This window comes from Gobio gobio (assembly GCF_949357685.1).
Source record: "Gobio gobio genome assembly, chromosome: 2".
NCBI lineage: Eukaryota > Metazoa > Chordata > Actinopteri > Cypriniformes > Gobionidae > Gobio > Gobio gobio.
In genome coordinates, this window is record NC_137098.1 from 51837145 (window position 1) to 51853249 (window position 16105).

Sequence of the window (16105 nt, forward strand, 5' to 3'; positions counted from 1 at the left end):
ATTGTTGCATTCTACACCCTTATAATAACATATTTATAGCTGGGAGGGCATTATTGGGACAGATGAGATGGATGGGGAAGGCTGAGAGAAGAGGACGAGAGAGAGAGAGAGAGAGAGAGAGAGAGAGAGAGAGAGAGAGAGAGAGAGAGAGAGAGAGAGAGAGAGAGAGAGAGAGAGAGATCAATTATGTGGACAGTGACACGCTGCACTTGACTGATATCTTTAACCTGCTCAAGACAACACGTCCTTATTAAAGCTACAGCACACATTTAAATGCACAAATCAGACTCAGATCTGGTAATTCTCTAACCGCACCGCAGCATTTTTCATTCCTGCTTAACATAAAAGTAGAACAAAGGCTCAAACGTTCAGCGCTAGTTTTACGCCATCACTCTCTTTTTTTCCTCTCCCTCCTCGTCATTTTCTCCCTCTTCTGTATTCTCATGTATTCTCCTTCATCACTCTCTCCACAGGGTGTCTGGAAGAAGGCGAGGAAAAGACAACAACAAACGACTGCATGTCAGACAGAATGAATGGTAGAAGAGAGAGAGAGAGAGAGAGAGAGAGAGAGAGAGAGAAAGAGAGAGAGAAAGAGAAAGAAACACCCAAAGAGGAGCAGGAAGGCGCTGAGAGGAGAAAAGACTGAATCAGCATCCACCACAGCAAGCGCTGCTGTCTAGATCACTGCTTCTCAACTGCTTTCGCTTCAGGCTCAGAAATTATATTAGAACACAGGGTGGTGACCCAACACAGACTCGAAATTGTTCAAAAGTAAACAAAAATGTCCTGTAATCCAACATTAAATGGTATTAGTCTTAACTACAAATGGATAATTTGTCATAATATATTCAGATTAGACTCACAACAGGCTTGTTGTCTTTATAGTTTTGAGTGTTTGGTTTCTAAATGTCTCTTTAACTTTGGTGCCACCCTGAACTTTTGACTTTCATACTCTCAGCAAACAATAATTCACTAAACAAAGCACATCCTCACTGAAAGTGAGCCCGTACCAGTATTTAACATAGTCTGGGTCATATTTTCTTTTAGCTTGTGCAGTTTTGTTCATGATTTCTGAAGATGAGGGCGTGCCACTCAACTGAAATATAGACTTATGATCATTCATCATAATGAACTATAATAAAAATATTTGAACATAAAATGAATAGACATAAACTGAAGTATTTGCTACTCAAAATGTACTTTTTATGCCTCAGAAATGATGTTTCCACCAGCTGGTAGTTCACAATAATATCAGCTTAACATGTAATGATCCAAGCAAATCCCAATGGGTCAAATCAAGTTCCGTCCTGTTCCAATCAGAAATAAAATCACATTATCTCTAGTTAAATGCATTTTTGAATGCTGTTTTATCTCAAACACACATCTGTACCATCACATACAGAGGCACTGACATAAAACAGAGCTAGCATGGTCACTATTAAAGTTACATAGATTTGACATAACGGAGACATGAACAAACACGTGATAAAAAAACAAAACACCATTTACACACAGAAATGTACCATATCTAGCAAGTGGATACACTAGAGCTGTCAAGCAGCCAGTCATCACTGTCAACACACGACTTCATCACTGTCAACACACGGTTGCGTTAAACTCTATCTGACATTTATATAACCCGCTTTAACAGAAACACAGTGTCTAACCAAATCCAAAAGTCATCACACACATGGCTGGTCGTGTAGCCTAGTTTGTATAAACTGATGCTAAATACACAAAGAGAGCAGTTCAGCAACTTCAGCCGGGAATTATAGACTAAACAGGAATTTACAGTATGCTGATACAGAGTGAGACAGTCTCTCCCGTTTGAAGCACTCGCTTGCTTGGCTTTTCCTGCTTTCGAAGACTGACTAGAACGCAAGCCAATAGCATTTGAGTATGGGATGTAAGCATTTCTGATTGGAACTACCGAATGAAAACACACACTTCACTGAATGAGTCACTTTTTTGAATGTGAATTCAAAGAATCGATACTGCATGAGGCATCTCATTCATGAACAAGGATTTGATGACTCCTGGTAGGTTTGCAACGGCAATGATACAAAAGATAATCCTCGTTTTCAGTAGTGAACAATGATTGACTTGTATCTGTCAATGAGTAAATGATTCACCAGCTAAAACACTCAAACTGACACTCGTCGTAGAGACATATTGGCATAATAATGTAACGTTTTGGTATTATTATAATGGAAGCCCATTTCCGCCACTTAAGACACGAAAAGTCATAATTAAGTAGAATTTAAAATTGGCATTTTGTCTTATTTTAATTATGATATTCTCTTAATTTCGACTTATGTCAGTTATGTTTGTCATAATTGTGACTTTTTATTTCATAATTTCAACATTTCATGTCATAATTGATGCTCTTATGTGGTGGAAACGGGCAATCATACATTACATGCTGTCTTTTTGGTTTTTATTCCAAGCAAAGACTGACCACCAGATATGTCTTTTATTTTTACAATTAAGACCTAATTTACTAAATGCTTGAAAAGTGTGCTGGTGCTGGCTTTCTTTAAGATAAACATAATTTGCTTCGACATAATATTCACACTGTACACATCCTAAACAGACGAAAATGCAAGAACATCAGAGATGCTGTTTTCGCCCTCAGTATTGAATAAATCTGAGCTAGTCCATTGATATTAAACAATCAGAGTTCTTGCGTAGGAGGATTTATTTAGAGAGTGTGTATATTACTTAGATAGTTTTAGAGCGTCTGTGTGTGTGTGTGTGCAAAGCAGCTCCCAGAACTCAGTCGCCAAGACTGTCTCACTCTGTCTGCCTCCTGTCCGTCTCTCCCTTTCCGCCTCCACTTTCTCCCTCCCTCCTTCCCTCACCACTAAACTCACATACTCTCTCTTTCCCATCGACGCTCACACACTATGCTTTTTCTGTATGTCTGCCTCATTCTCCTGTCTGGAGTCAGACTCTCTCAGTGTCTCTATGCTCACAGTCTCCCTCTCTTTTCCTCTAGCATCCATCCACCCCCCCCCCCCCCCACTCCCTCAGCAGTAAGATGAAAAATGAGAGAATTAAACATGAGCTGCCTTTGAACAGACAGAGAGGGAGAATTTGGTGCAGATGGATTTAATCGTTGCTGTTCTTGCTAAAACAGCAAAATAACATTTACACACACAAATACGGTTTTACTATCTTTGTGGGGACTCTCCATAGACAATGGTTTTTATACTGTACAAACTGTATAATCTATCCCCCTACACTAACCAGCCCTAAACCTACCCAACAGAGAAAACTTTCATTAAAAAAAATAAAATGATTTATTAATCCATTTCCCTTTCCATTTCCACGGGCTGGTCTCCACAATGAAGGTGATTTCAGGTTTTACTATTCTTATGGTGCCCACAATGTAATACAAACCTGTACACACACACAAAACATAATCAGAGAGGATGGGTGAATGTGTTTGACATTGACTGAGAGTACGTCTGCAGATTCTGGCAGCTGTAAATGTGAGTTTGAAGAGCAGGAATATGCATTTGTATGTGTGGAAAGCAGGTCTTGGCTGCAAAACCCTCTCGTTCTCTTAATAAAATACTGATGAGGGGTTGGATTGCTGAATGTCCTCTCTATCTCTGTCTCTCTTTTCTGTCTCCTCTGAGCACAAAGCACAGAAGCTGACACAACAAGGCTTCTTTCTTGCACACACTGAATAAAATTAAAGGAGGCATTTAGTCTAAGACCTCCTTGTCAGTTTCATTACAATAAATCAAGATATCATTTGTGTCCTTAATATGAACTCTTCAATAAGGGCTGGGCTGTAAGACATAATGGTAGTTGATGCATCAGGAAAGTAGACTAGACTAGACTAAATGTGAGCCATTAGCTCAAAAAAAAAAAAAAACTTTTAAGAGCCAAATGACTTGTTTCAGTCGGTTCACATTTTCTTAAGCTTTTAACAACAGTCACTGCTGTGTGCTATGATGAAGTGATGTTTTGGTATATATATGATACAATGATTTAAGTTATATAAAACTGTGGTTTTATAGTTGTGATAGAATATAATTATTAATTTATGCACCAAAATAAGTGCATGAAACTTCCAGTCACAGAAATGTTTCCTTGTTCATTTCGAATCAGAGATTAATACCAAAAATATTCACGGTTTAGTGAGGGAGAGTGAGAATCAGACAGTTGTGAATTTAGCAATGGCTCTGAAGGATTCACAGAATGAGCGAGGTCGAGGCTGCTTCATGAATCTTTTTGACCAACACATTGAAAATAATTGGTTCAGAAGAGTCATTAGTTCACGAATCACAGTTTTATATGGACTATAACATCACACTGCAGGACTAACTACCTATGAACAAACACAAACACATGCATGGCACGAACTCCGCAGATAAAATGTGGGTAAATGTGCTCTTGTGGTAGCAGTGACCTGTTCTCCCTTTGTCTATCTGTCTCTGTATTTCTCTCAGACACATTTATGTACAGTTGACCCACTTAGAGCTTTTAAAAATGGTTAAAATCATTGAATGTGCCCAAGCAGAAGAGAGGCGCAAAACAAGGTTAGACTCTCCACACCCTGCTGGGAAGACTGCTGTGGATGTGTGTGAGTGTGTGTATGTGTGTGTGTGTGTGTGTGTGTGTGTGTGTGTGTGGTGCTGGCATGAAATTCTCTCCCGTGTATGTAGCCAATCCCCCCACCACTTCAGCCTTGAAGGAAGGACATGAACACACACAAACAAGAGAGAGAAGACAGCCATGCATACATACCAACAGGGCTGAGTGGAGATCAGTGTTGTTATTGTTTACTGAAACTAAAACTATTAAAAATCATTTTCGCTAATTGAAATGAAGCTGAAATAAAATAAATATATGAACTAATTAATTGACGGTTGCAATGATGGAAGACAGTGTCTATGTTCATAAAATACCAGCTATAAAGAAGGTATCAATACCTAGTCCCCCTAACATAACCCTTGAATGGATTAATTGGAGAGAAAATGCTTGTTTTCATATCAACAATAAGTGCATTTAAATGCACTTTAAAAGTTTCAGTCTGACTAAAATAGCAATTTGTCATATAAAAACTAGTCTAACTAACAGACCTAGATAACACAATTACACAACCACGTTGCAGCATGTTTACACGTTAATCAGACCACAACTGATTTCAGTGCAGTGTGCTTGCTCTGAAAGATGTATATTTATTCCTATAAAATTTTAATTATGCGTTGTGCCATGTATACTGGGAAAGAGAGATAAAGACTGTAGCTTAAATAAACAAAACCCAGCTGTAGTACCATTATGCACATGTAAACGTACTTATTTGTGGTCAGACACCACAGTCTCCAATCAAAAATGTCGAAATGAAGTTTCATAAACAAAAGTCTCAAAATGTATCATTAAATTCTTCCAAAACCAAATCATTTGAGTGTCAACAACTATCTCATTTGTTTCTATTTTTGATTTCTCCTAAGGACTTTGTAGGATACATCAAAGTTGATATGGTAACAGTGTAGAGAGCACAGTTCCAATCAATTCAACTCTTCAGAAAACCATGTCTCCACTGCGCCTCGAATGCTTTCCTTCTGACCTCAGATTCACAGAGTCACTTAAGCATCAATCTGGCACTAGAGAAACGACATCAAAACGTCTCTATTCATATGAACCATTCAGCTCAAAGCCACACCTGGGGTTCTCCAGAATCCACTTAAACACACAGAGAGGCGGATGGAAGCAGCCATGCTTCTGACATGACAGCACACACCACAGACACAAATCAGACATGTTTATAGCCTGTAGGCTATGTGTAAGTGTGTGTGTGCGCGTTCAGAATATGTGGTTAAGAGGATACGGGGTAAAAAAAATATCTTGTCCACTGCAGCTGTGAGGGCAACTGAACATCTCACAATCACACACACGCACACGCGCACACGCGCACACACACACACACACACACACACACACACACACACACACACACACACACACACACACACACACACACACACACACACACACACACACACACACACACACACACACACACACACACACACACACACACACACACACACACACACACACACACACACACACACACACACACACACACACACGTCTGGTTCGCTATCTTTGTGGGGACTCTCCATAGACGTCATGGTTTTTATACTGTACAAACGATATATTCTATCCCCTTACACTAAACCTACCCATCACAGAAAACCTGCATTTTTACATTTTCCAAAAAAAAAAACTCATTCTGTATGATTTATAAGCTTGCTTCCTCGTGGGGACCTCAATTTAGGTCCCCACGGTGACACTAGTCCCCATGAGTCTGTGTGCATTCAGGACTGAAGTCACACACACACACACACACACACACACACACACACACACACACACACACACACACACACACACACACACACACACACACACACACACACACACACACACACACACACACACACACACACACACACACACACACACACACACACACACACACACACACACACACACACACACACACACACACACACACACACACTCTAGGGTTATCCAATCTGTCACACCAAGTCAAAGAGGAGAGCAAAAAGGGGGGAGAAAAGAAGCACAGAGATAGACTGAAACAAAAAATTTGTCACCGATGTCAAAAAGGCAAGTAGAGAGAGGGATAAAAGGTTTTTCATGTCAGATACCTGAAACTGACTACAAACAGACGTTAAGATGAGGAGAAAATATGTTTGTTCTAAAAATCTCACACAGAAATGCAATTTTGCGTTATTTAACAGCCCCTGCCACTCCCCCTCTCTCTATCGCTTCATGGTTTACAATCATTATTTATGGGCTTTTTACAATAAACTAATCGCTCTGAGGTTTCCTTCTTACTTTCTCTAATTGAGGAGTGTCAGAGAGGTTACAAAGATAAAAAAAAAGGCAATCTCACTCTCACTTCTGCTTTTGAACTCACAGGCAAACAGACTTCCTCCACAAACTGTAAGCATGACAGAGAGAGAAGAGAGAGAGAGATGGTCTGTAGGAGGAGGGAATCCCCACTTGAGTCAACGACTATACGAGAAAGCTGCTCCTGCTGGGAAAATACCTGTGTTGCTGTAGGGTTCTTGTGAATCATGAGTCTTGATAATAATCAAACTTTTGTTTTCTACTTGTTTGTGCTCCTATGGAAATAGAGGTACGTGTTCTGTTCATAATAAGACACGTCACAAGTTTTACCAAACCAAACCAATACAAAACACTTTCCTATTAACCATATCTTGTTTATATATATATTTGTTTATTATATTACATATCAAAATATACATAAAATATCCAAAATCCTTGATATTTTATGGTTTCCATGAGGACATTCAATTAAATTCAATTCAAATTTATTTGTATAGCTTCACAGAAAATACATCTACATTACAATTTAAATTGATTTGACATCAGCTTATAATTTACTAAGTGATGTTATTATATAGTATATATAATTACTAAGTGATGTGTTTTGAAAATGTAAAAATGCTGAACTTTTCTGTGATGGGTAAGTTTAGGGTCAGGGGATAGAATGTACAGTTTGTTCAGTATAAAAATCATTAATGTCTATAGAATGTCCCCATAAAACATGAAAACACAATCTGTGTGTGAGAGGGAGTGTGAGAGAGAAAGCTAGTCAATTCGGGGGATAGAAGGTTTCAGTCCTTCTTTAGTTTGCAACCATGCATGCCAAGACACTAAAGAAACCGGCCCCCTTTTCTCTTTCTTCCTCAATCTCCCTCTCCTCTAAAATTCATTATCTTTTATTGGTGTGATGAAAGAGGACTACTGGGCTGAAAGAGGGGTACTCTGTCTTCAAACAGACCGCCACGCAGGGAGACAGAATGCACAGCGGTACTTTGAAACTCTATAGGCACACACTGTCTTTCTCTCTTTAGCACAGATATACAAACACACACACACACACACACACACACACACACACACACACACACACACACACACACACACACACACACACACACACACACACACACACACACACACACACACACACACACACACACACACACACACACACACACACACACACACACACACACACACACACACACACACACACACACACACACACACACACACACACACACACACACACACACACACACACACACACACACACACACACACACACACACACACACACACACACACACACACACACACACACACACACACAAAGCCTTTCTCTTCATTGCATAAACAAACTCACACACTCTCACTTCAGAGCAAATGAATAAAACTCAAGTTCTCAGTTAACACAAAACAAAACTTAAAATGTGCCTCTTTTTCTTCTTTTTCTTTCCACCCAAATACAAAAACTTAAACAATCAGACATCACACACAAGACAAGTATAAGAACAGTAATTATGGCCCTATCCTAATTAAAAGAGATGGGCTGAGCATGTTCAGTCTCTTAGCATGAATGCTTCTCATATACAAAGGCTCACATTCCTTCACTCTATGTTCAGCTGTCCATTCAATTAACCTTTGGAGCTTCCTAACTGCCCCCCTTACACACACATCAGAGTCGGAACACCCACTCCCCTCCCTTCCCATGGCACACACCACAGGGTGCCCACTCCACTCCACCTTTCAGAAACAGTCCCAGTATGAAGTGAGCATACCCAAAGCTCCACAAGCTAATGGAAAAACACAGGATAACAATCTTTGGATTTTTAATCATGTAATTCTAGAAACCCTGTCTAAAACGTAATTCTTTTGTCTCTTTTCCAATGCACTAAATCGTCTGTCAACTCTATAAAACAAAAATTATAGACACATTACAGTCTGCGAAAATTACAAATACAGAAGTCATCTATTGCCTGCACTTAAAATCAGATATGCACCGTTATTGGCACAAAAATAGTCTCCTTTCACCCTGCTCCTGTCTGCTCCCGTAGTCTTGCCCTAAACTCACACAACAGCCAGAAACTGACATGGTGGATAACTTGTACAAAAAGAGTAATGTTTTGACGTCATCTAAGAGCTACAAAGTTTACAGTTTGGAAAGTCAACTCAATTTTATTTGTTTTTGTACATTAGCCTGGGATAGGAGGAGAAAACATATCAACAGTAAAAAATGTACATGCCCCACCTATAAACTATATTGAAACATGTATAAACTGCCAGAGACTTCTTTATTCAACTAAATTTTCCCAATATTTTAAAACACCTCAAGTTACACATAGGGAAACCAGCAATCCTCAAGGTAACAAAACTCCTAAAGCTCATACTAAAAGTTGACTTATACAAACTGTCTGATATTATTTACGAAATGTTTTGAAATATTTGACATTCTACACATCAGTTTAACAAGCAAGTAATGGTACTCACATCTCTGCAGTGAGGCACGATACCACCAGTCGGCATCCCCCTTTGCATGCGCTGTTGCAGAAGATGTCCATGTCCTGTGGCAGATGTGGGCGTTGAGGGCTGCATGCTAGCATTGCGGTATCCTCCCACAGCTAGAGGACCCAGTTTGGCCACAGAGGGAGCAGGGTCAAAATGTCTTAATGGCTTGGTGTTGTTGAAGGAGTACGGTTCTGGACCCATTCCAGCTGTGGTGGTCTTGTTTAGTTGCAGCTGTGAGGGTTTTCCCTGCGCCTGCATGAGGAGCTTGAGGCTACTGGGTGGCTGGTTGGATGTGATGGCCTTGAACAGTTGACTGGACATTGCAGGTGCTTGATTATTTTGTGAGTTGAAAAGATGTCCTTGTGTGGGAGGTTGTGTTCCTGGTTGGCATTGCCCAGCTGGGCTTGGATGTTTATCTGGTCTGTAAGGAGGTGAAGGTCGTGTGTTGTTTGATGTTGGGGCCACACCAGGAAGATAACTTGCCTGAGAACCTTGGATTGCAGTGCCTGAAACTCCTGGTGGGGCATTTCCAGACAGAAGACTGTTCTGGGGGCTGAAAGGGGGCTGAGCAATTGCTGGGCTTGCAAGCTTTTCTGGCCTGTAGGGCGGTGAAGGTCCGGTGGATGGGGCTGGAGCCATGCTAGAGATTAGAGAGCTCTGGGGGCTCTGAATATTACCTGCTGGACTGAAGGGCTGCTGATGAGGTGATGAGTTAGGCAGTTTATCCCCTGGTCGGTAGGGTGGAGAGGGACCAGCCCAGGAAGTACTCTGCTGGCCCAATCCAGACAACCCTGACTGTGCAGGTGGGGGACCAGCATTGTTGTTAGGATGGTGCTTAGTATTCGACGCCATCTGCTGAAGCTGCTGGGCCCGGGACACCTCATGCCAGTTGGATCCAGCCCGACTTGATAGGGCGGCGGAAAGCATGGGTGAACGTGCTTGATTTTGCCCTTGTGAAGAGGAGGACGATAGGGGTGATGCTGAGAGTGGAGACGGAACTGGTTTGGAAGGGTGTGGTAGCGTATATGGTGCCCCAGCAGGACTTGGACCCACTTGAGGGGAGCCAGCTTGAGAGAAACCAGGGGATTGAGTGAGGTGGGCCTCCAGGTGTGACTGTCTCTGTGGGGATCGTTTAGGGGTGCCGTTACCCTCCGGGTGGACAAAACCTCCAGCACTACTTGCCTGGTCATCACTTTCTTTTCCTAAGATCTTCTCAATGTCAAGCTCTGGTAAAGAGGGATCAGGATTCTTTGTAAGTTCATCTAAAATCTCCTGCAGTTCCTGTTCCACTGAAGGTGTAGCCGAATTCCCATTTGGGTTGAAGCCACCTGAGCCTCCCCCAGTCCCTGGAGTTGATCCAGGACTAGAGTTCTGGGGTACGGAATACGGAGAGCCCAAATTGTTGTTGTTACTGTTCAGTCGGTTAGCTTCCAGAACACCCCCCTGGTTGCCCATCCCAGAGGGGAATGGGGGCTGAGGGTAGCTGGGGCCCATTGCCAGGGTGACATCCTCCAGACATAGTCGTTTGACACCTCCCTGGGTCATAGACGTGTCAGAGACCCCGTTTAGCGATGCAGAACTCTCGACGGCCCCAGTCAATTTCCTCTTCAGGGATCCTGGCAGCTGTGGAGAAACAGAAAGACACAGGCTTGTTATCACTGCAAGTTGCTTCAAGGACAACAGTATGGTGAACTTTACACATCAACAAAGGATTGCCAATCAACCAGAATTGGGTAACAACAGCTGATGGTATGTGACAACATTTACTAAAAGTCTAAATCTGGACATTCGTTCACATTTCTCAAGTATATATTTAGGTTTTTGGCAACAACTTAATTGTGTTACTATGAGCCGACTGGTCTTTTATTGCCCACAAATGGTCTGTAGGGATCTCAGGGCTCTATCTTTCAAACATAACCAGTAAGCCTGTTTCCAAAATTGGCTTTTTTGGGTCTGAGCCTTCCAAGGGCCCAGCTGTTGTCCAATGGTGCCAGAAGTGGGATCATTCAGCAGACTGTTTCCATTAGTGCGTGGGTCAACACCCTGAACGCCTTCTCTCTTACCCCATCCTCCCAATTCTAGCCCTCTGGAGAGCCCTCTTAGCAGATTAAGACTAAAGAGCTGCCAATCAAAAGCGCCTCATTCACATTCAGAATGGAGGTGTTTGCAAACTCGCAAAACACATAATATAAAAGACAGAGTTTGGCATTTTTTTCAGATGTGTGGCCTCCAAGGAATTCCTATTATCAATGCAAAGCATTGAATGAAACTAAAAATAGAATGCTGGTAAGATCAAATAGACAGTGTTCATTCTAGTCTTACAAAATAAACCAGAAAACGCAGGTAATAGCTATGTCAGTTCACGAGAACAACACATTTTTTTGCATTTTTTTAAATGAAAACCACTTTATTGTCTAAGAGACTAGTAGACTACCACAAGAGAGGGAAAAAAAGACTTAGAGAGAGAGAGAGCGAGAGAGAGAAAGAGAGAGAGAGAGAGAGAGGAGCTGGCTGGAAAGGATGTAGTGGATTTTAGACCTAGTGCAGCTAGAAATCCTGTGTTCCATGCCATTTTAACCTTATAGAAAGATTGAGAAAAAGAGAGAGTGAGAGAGAGACGAATGAAGAGAGACCTCCTAAGAAACAGATTCTTGACGGGATGAATACTTTACTGTAACATTCCAGCTGCAGAAGAATGTGCAGTATTTTTTCCATTCTTGTTTTTTCTTCTGCATTCTCTCTATTTTATGAGGATTCTGACACCATTATCCATTTTTAAGCTCTTTCTCAGACTTGTAAAAGCCAGTGGGAAAACCATTACAGAATATTGCCTTGTACATATCATATAGAAAAAACATTCTTGACACCTCCCTACATCGTATCCGCCTAGATACGATAGAGGAATATATAAACACTACACCTCGCGCCCTTCCCAAGAAGCTGGCTCGTGGACACTGCTAGTCCACTTCCTACAAAAGCACTCTTTCCTCCTTCTCTTCCTTCATCCCCCCATTCCCCACCCCCTTTTTATCTAGGAGGTTTTTCACATAGATTCCTCTCCGTCTAGAACAATGGAACTCTGGAGACACACCTTCCCCGGCATCGCCAAGCTGTCTGCGCAGTCCACCCTGCCGTGCATGTGTGTGTCTGTGTTTGAAAAAGAGACAGTGTGAACACGTGACGAAAAGGAAGAGTGTCTGTGCATGTGTAACAGAATATGAATTAATGCAGCCTTCATTTTAGAGCCTGTATTCTCACTGACACACACACACACACACACACACACACACACACACACACACACACACACACACACACACACACACACACACACACACACACACACACACACACACACACACACACACACACACACACACACACACACACACACACACACACACACACACACACACACACACACACACACACACACACACACACACACACACACACAATCCTCTCTCTAATGGATGCCAATTTCACCCTGAGTAAACACATCAATACAGACACATCGACTGTCTCTCTCCCTCTCTCTCTCTCTCTCTCTCTCTCTCTCTCTCTCTCTCTCTCTCTGCTGGAGGGACGCCTTTCATTCGGTAGCGATCGGATTTGTCCCATTATGACTGACACAACCATCTGTCAGCACAGAGCACTGGCAAAAGAGAGAGAGAGGGAGCAGACCTATCATCCACACTGCTGTGCATATTCCTCATAATTATGGCTGGTAAGGCATACATTTGATTGCATTGTTCTGATTCTCATTAAAGCTGCACTGAATACACAACACACACACACACACACACACACTGAATACACAATCACACATACATTCAAACAGAATGGTGCAGTGATGAGAGGGGATTAATAAATTAGTGCAGTCTGAGTGTGTGTAATGATAAATCTCAAAAATTGGGATGATGGATTTGGTGGGTATTGTGATTGAAATAAAAATCATCAAATAGTGTCCAAAAAAAGTGTCATTTAGCACATTGCCCAGAACAAATACTACCACTACCACCACCTGTACTAAGAGAATTTACATTTTAGGATTACACACAACAGACCACCACTACTAAACCAATAAACACTAACAAAATATACAAAAATGCACACTGTATGTTTATTAGACACCATGTCAAAACCATGATTGACATCAGGTGACATTTGGTTCCGTTAGCATTCTCCGTGTGCATTCTTCCGTCAATCTACTGTACAAAAATATTCTCACAGACTTCCCTGCTTTACTTATTCAGAAGTGCGGCAACACTGCAACAGAACCTACAGCACGACAAGTGTAGTTCGATTTAAAAAAATTGATTCACTTTGATTCACCAAAAACAATCCGTTCATTAGAGTCATTCATACTATAGTGAATCAATAATATACAGCTCAACAAGTGTAGTCGGATTCCCAAACAAATGATTATAAGCAGTTAGCGACTCAAACACATACAGCACAACCAGGGATGCTTTTCCCATACAACAACGTAACGCGTTGCTTAACTACCACAGTATGAAGCTGGAGAAATTAACTAGTCTTAACCAGTTGTGTTTTTTTTTGTGATTTTTGCGGGCAAAAATCCTTAATTATGCGGCACGTTTTCTAAAAAAATGTGATGGAAAATGCGGGATATTCATGCAATTTTATGCGATGAAATTGCGGGAACTTGCAAAAACTGCGGTTTGATGAAAAGGAGAAAAAAAACACTACATCACAAAGTGCTGGGAATATTTAAGTTCTCATTTTGTTTTATTGAAGACCTTAATAAACACATGGCTCAAATTTACAAAACATTGAGTCAAACAAGTTCTGTAGTTTTACAGAAGGATTATGCTACAGCTTCTGAAAAAATTAATAAATAACTTCTTGTTTTACAGAGGTAGCTATACAAAACAGACATTTTGAGTGCTTCCAATGCACAAAGTGCAATCTCTTAAAGGGTTAGTTCCCCCAAAAATGTTGTCATTAATGACTTCCCCTCATGTCGTTGGACACCCGTAAGACCTCCGTTCATCTTCGAAACACGGAGGAGGAAAAACTCTGGTTATAAAAATACCCGTGTACGTGTGGACCTTAGTTGAAATCCGATAGCTCAGAAAGGCCTCCATTGGCACAATGTACTTTACACTCTCAAGACCCATAAAAGGCACTAAAGATGTCGTTACAAAGTCCATCTCACTACAGTGGTTCTACAATAACTTTATGTTTATAGTTTTTAGTTTTAGTAATATAGTTTTTGTGCGCAAAAAACCTAAATAACGACTTATATAGTGATGACCGATTTCAAAACACGGCATCATGAAGCTTCGAAGCGTTATGAATCAGCGAGTCGATTTATGATTCGGATCGTGTGTCAAACTGCTGAAATACGTAATTTTGGCGATCCAAACCGCTGAATCGACTCACTGATTCATAACGCTCCAAACCGCTGAATCGACTCACTGATTCATAACGCTCCAAACCGCTGAATCGACTCACTGATTCATAACACTCCGAACCGCTGAATCGACTCACTGATTCATAACGCTCCGAACCGCTGAATCGACTCACTGATTCATAACGTTTTGAAATCGGTCAACACACCGGGAAACTGCTTTGCACGGTCTTTTGCTGTTATTTTTGTTGGCAAATGGGAATTTGCGTGCTTCATCATGGTTTCACCGATATCTATGGTTTCACCACGGGCTTTTCGATGACGTTTGCCTCGGGTAATTACGTCACTTCAAAATGTTCCCATGGCAATAGGGGGAAATGGCGGCTCTTGTGTGAAGTAAACGAAAAATTTTCAACTTTCTGCTAATATATATAACTTTTTTGCAACGGAAATGCGGGGATTATGAAATCATGCTAGCCCCACATATTTTGCACGCGGAAATAGGCAATTTATGCAGCGAAAGTGCAGCGTATTTGAAAAAAATGCGGCCCCCGCATAAATATGCGGACTTTGGCTGATTATGCATTAAATCATGCGATCGCATAATCGCATTTTTCTGGAGGGACTGCTTAACTATTTCCCAGAACGGTAGTAACTTCAGTAAGAGACATCTGTCATTCAATAATATAGAATCCCTATTTTGTTCTCCATTGTTTTCTTTATTATCAGATTTTTATTTCATTGCGGATCCTTTCTAACATTCTCCTGGGGTTCTTGAGCATTTACGCACAAATGCACAAACTTCAAAACGGCTCTTTCATCCTCTTGACAAACTTAATGACAGAATGAAATTGGTGTATAGGCTGCTTCTAATTAAAAAAGCCTAAGTAAAATTACCATTGGCACTACTATAGCCTGGATGCCAGCCAAACTTAGCTCCGCCCACAACATTTGAGGTCGGGAAGTTCGGTCTGGACTTGATCCATTGTGGAGAAACTGTGCTCGAGCCAGAGCTGTTTGGACCAATCAAATTGTCAGGGCCGTCTTTATACGATGATGGACAGACTATCAACAGTAACGTAATCATCTATGTCACCAAAGAGCGCTTGGGTTGAATTTGTTTACTATATGCATCACCTTTACTATTTCTCTCAAAAATGATGCTCGTGTTGGTAAGTACTCCGTGTATCCTTAAATTCTTTTTATACCCCGGCAAAGATCGTTTACACTCATCTTCTTCTTCCAGCGTGCGTGCAGTTGAGTCCTGTTGACAACTATGCGTCGCTCAACATACGTCACTTACTCCGTTGCTCTGATTGG

General features: G+C 41.3%; 1 protein-coding gene across 1 annotated transcript in view; it reads right to left on the bottom strand.

The window, feature by feature from the left end:
* Positions 1–16105, bottom strand: part of LOC307121122 (uncharacterized protein) — an 81190-nt gene that overhangs the window by 18061 nt on the left and 47024 nt on the right. Inside the window, exon 2 of the mRNA XM_079808575.1 lies at positions 9391–11031. Coding sequence (XP_079664701.1) covers positions 9391–11031 — 1641 coding nt within the window. The remainder of the gene's footprint in view (positions 1–9390; positions 11032–16105) is intronic.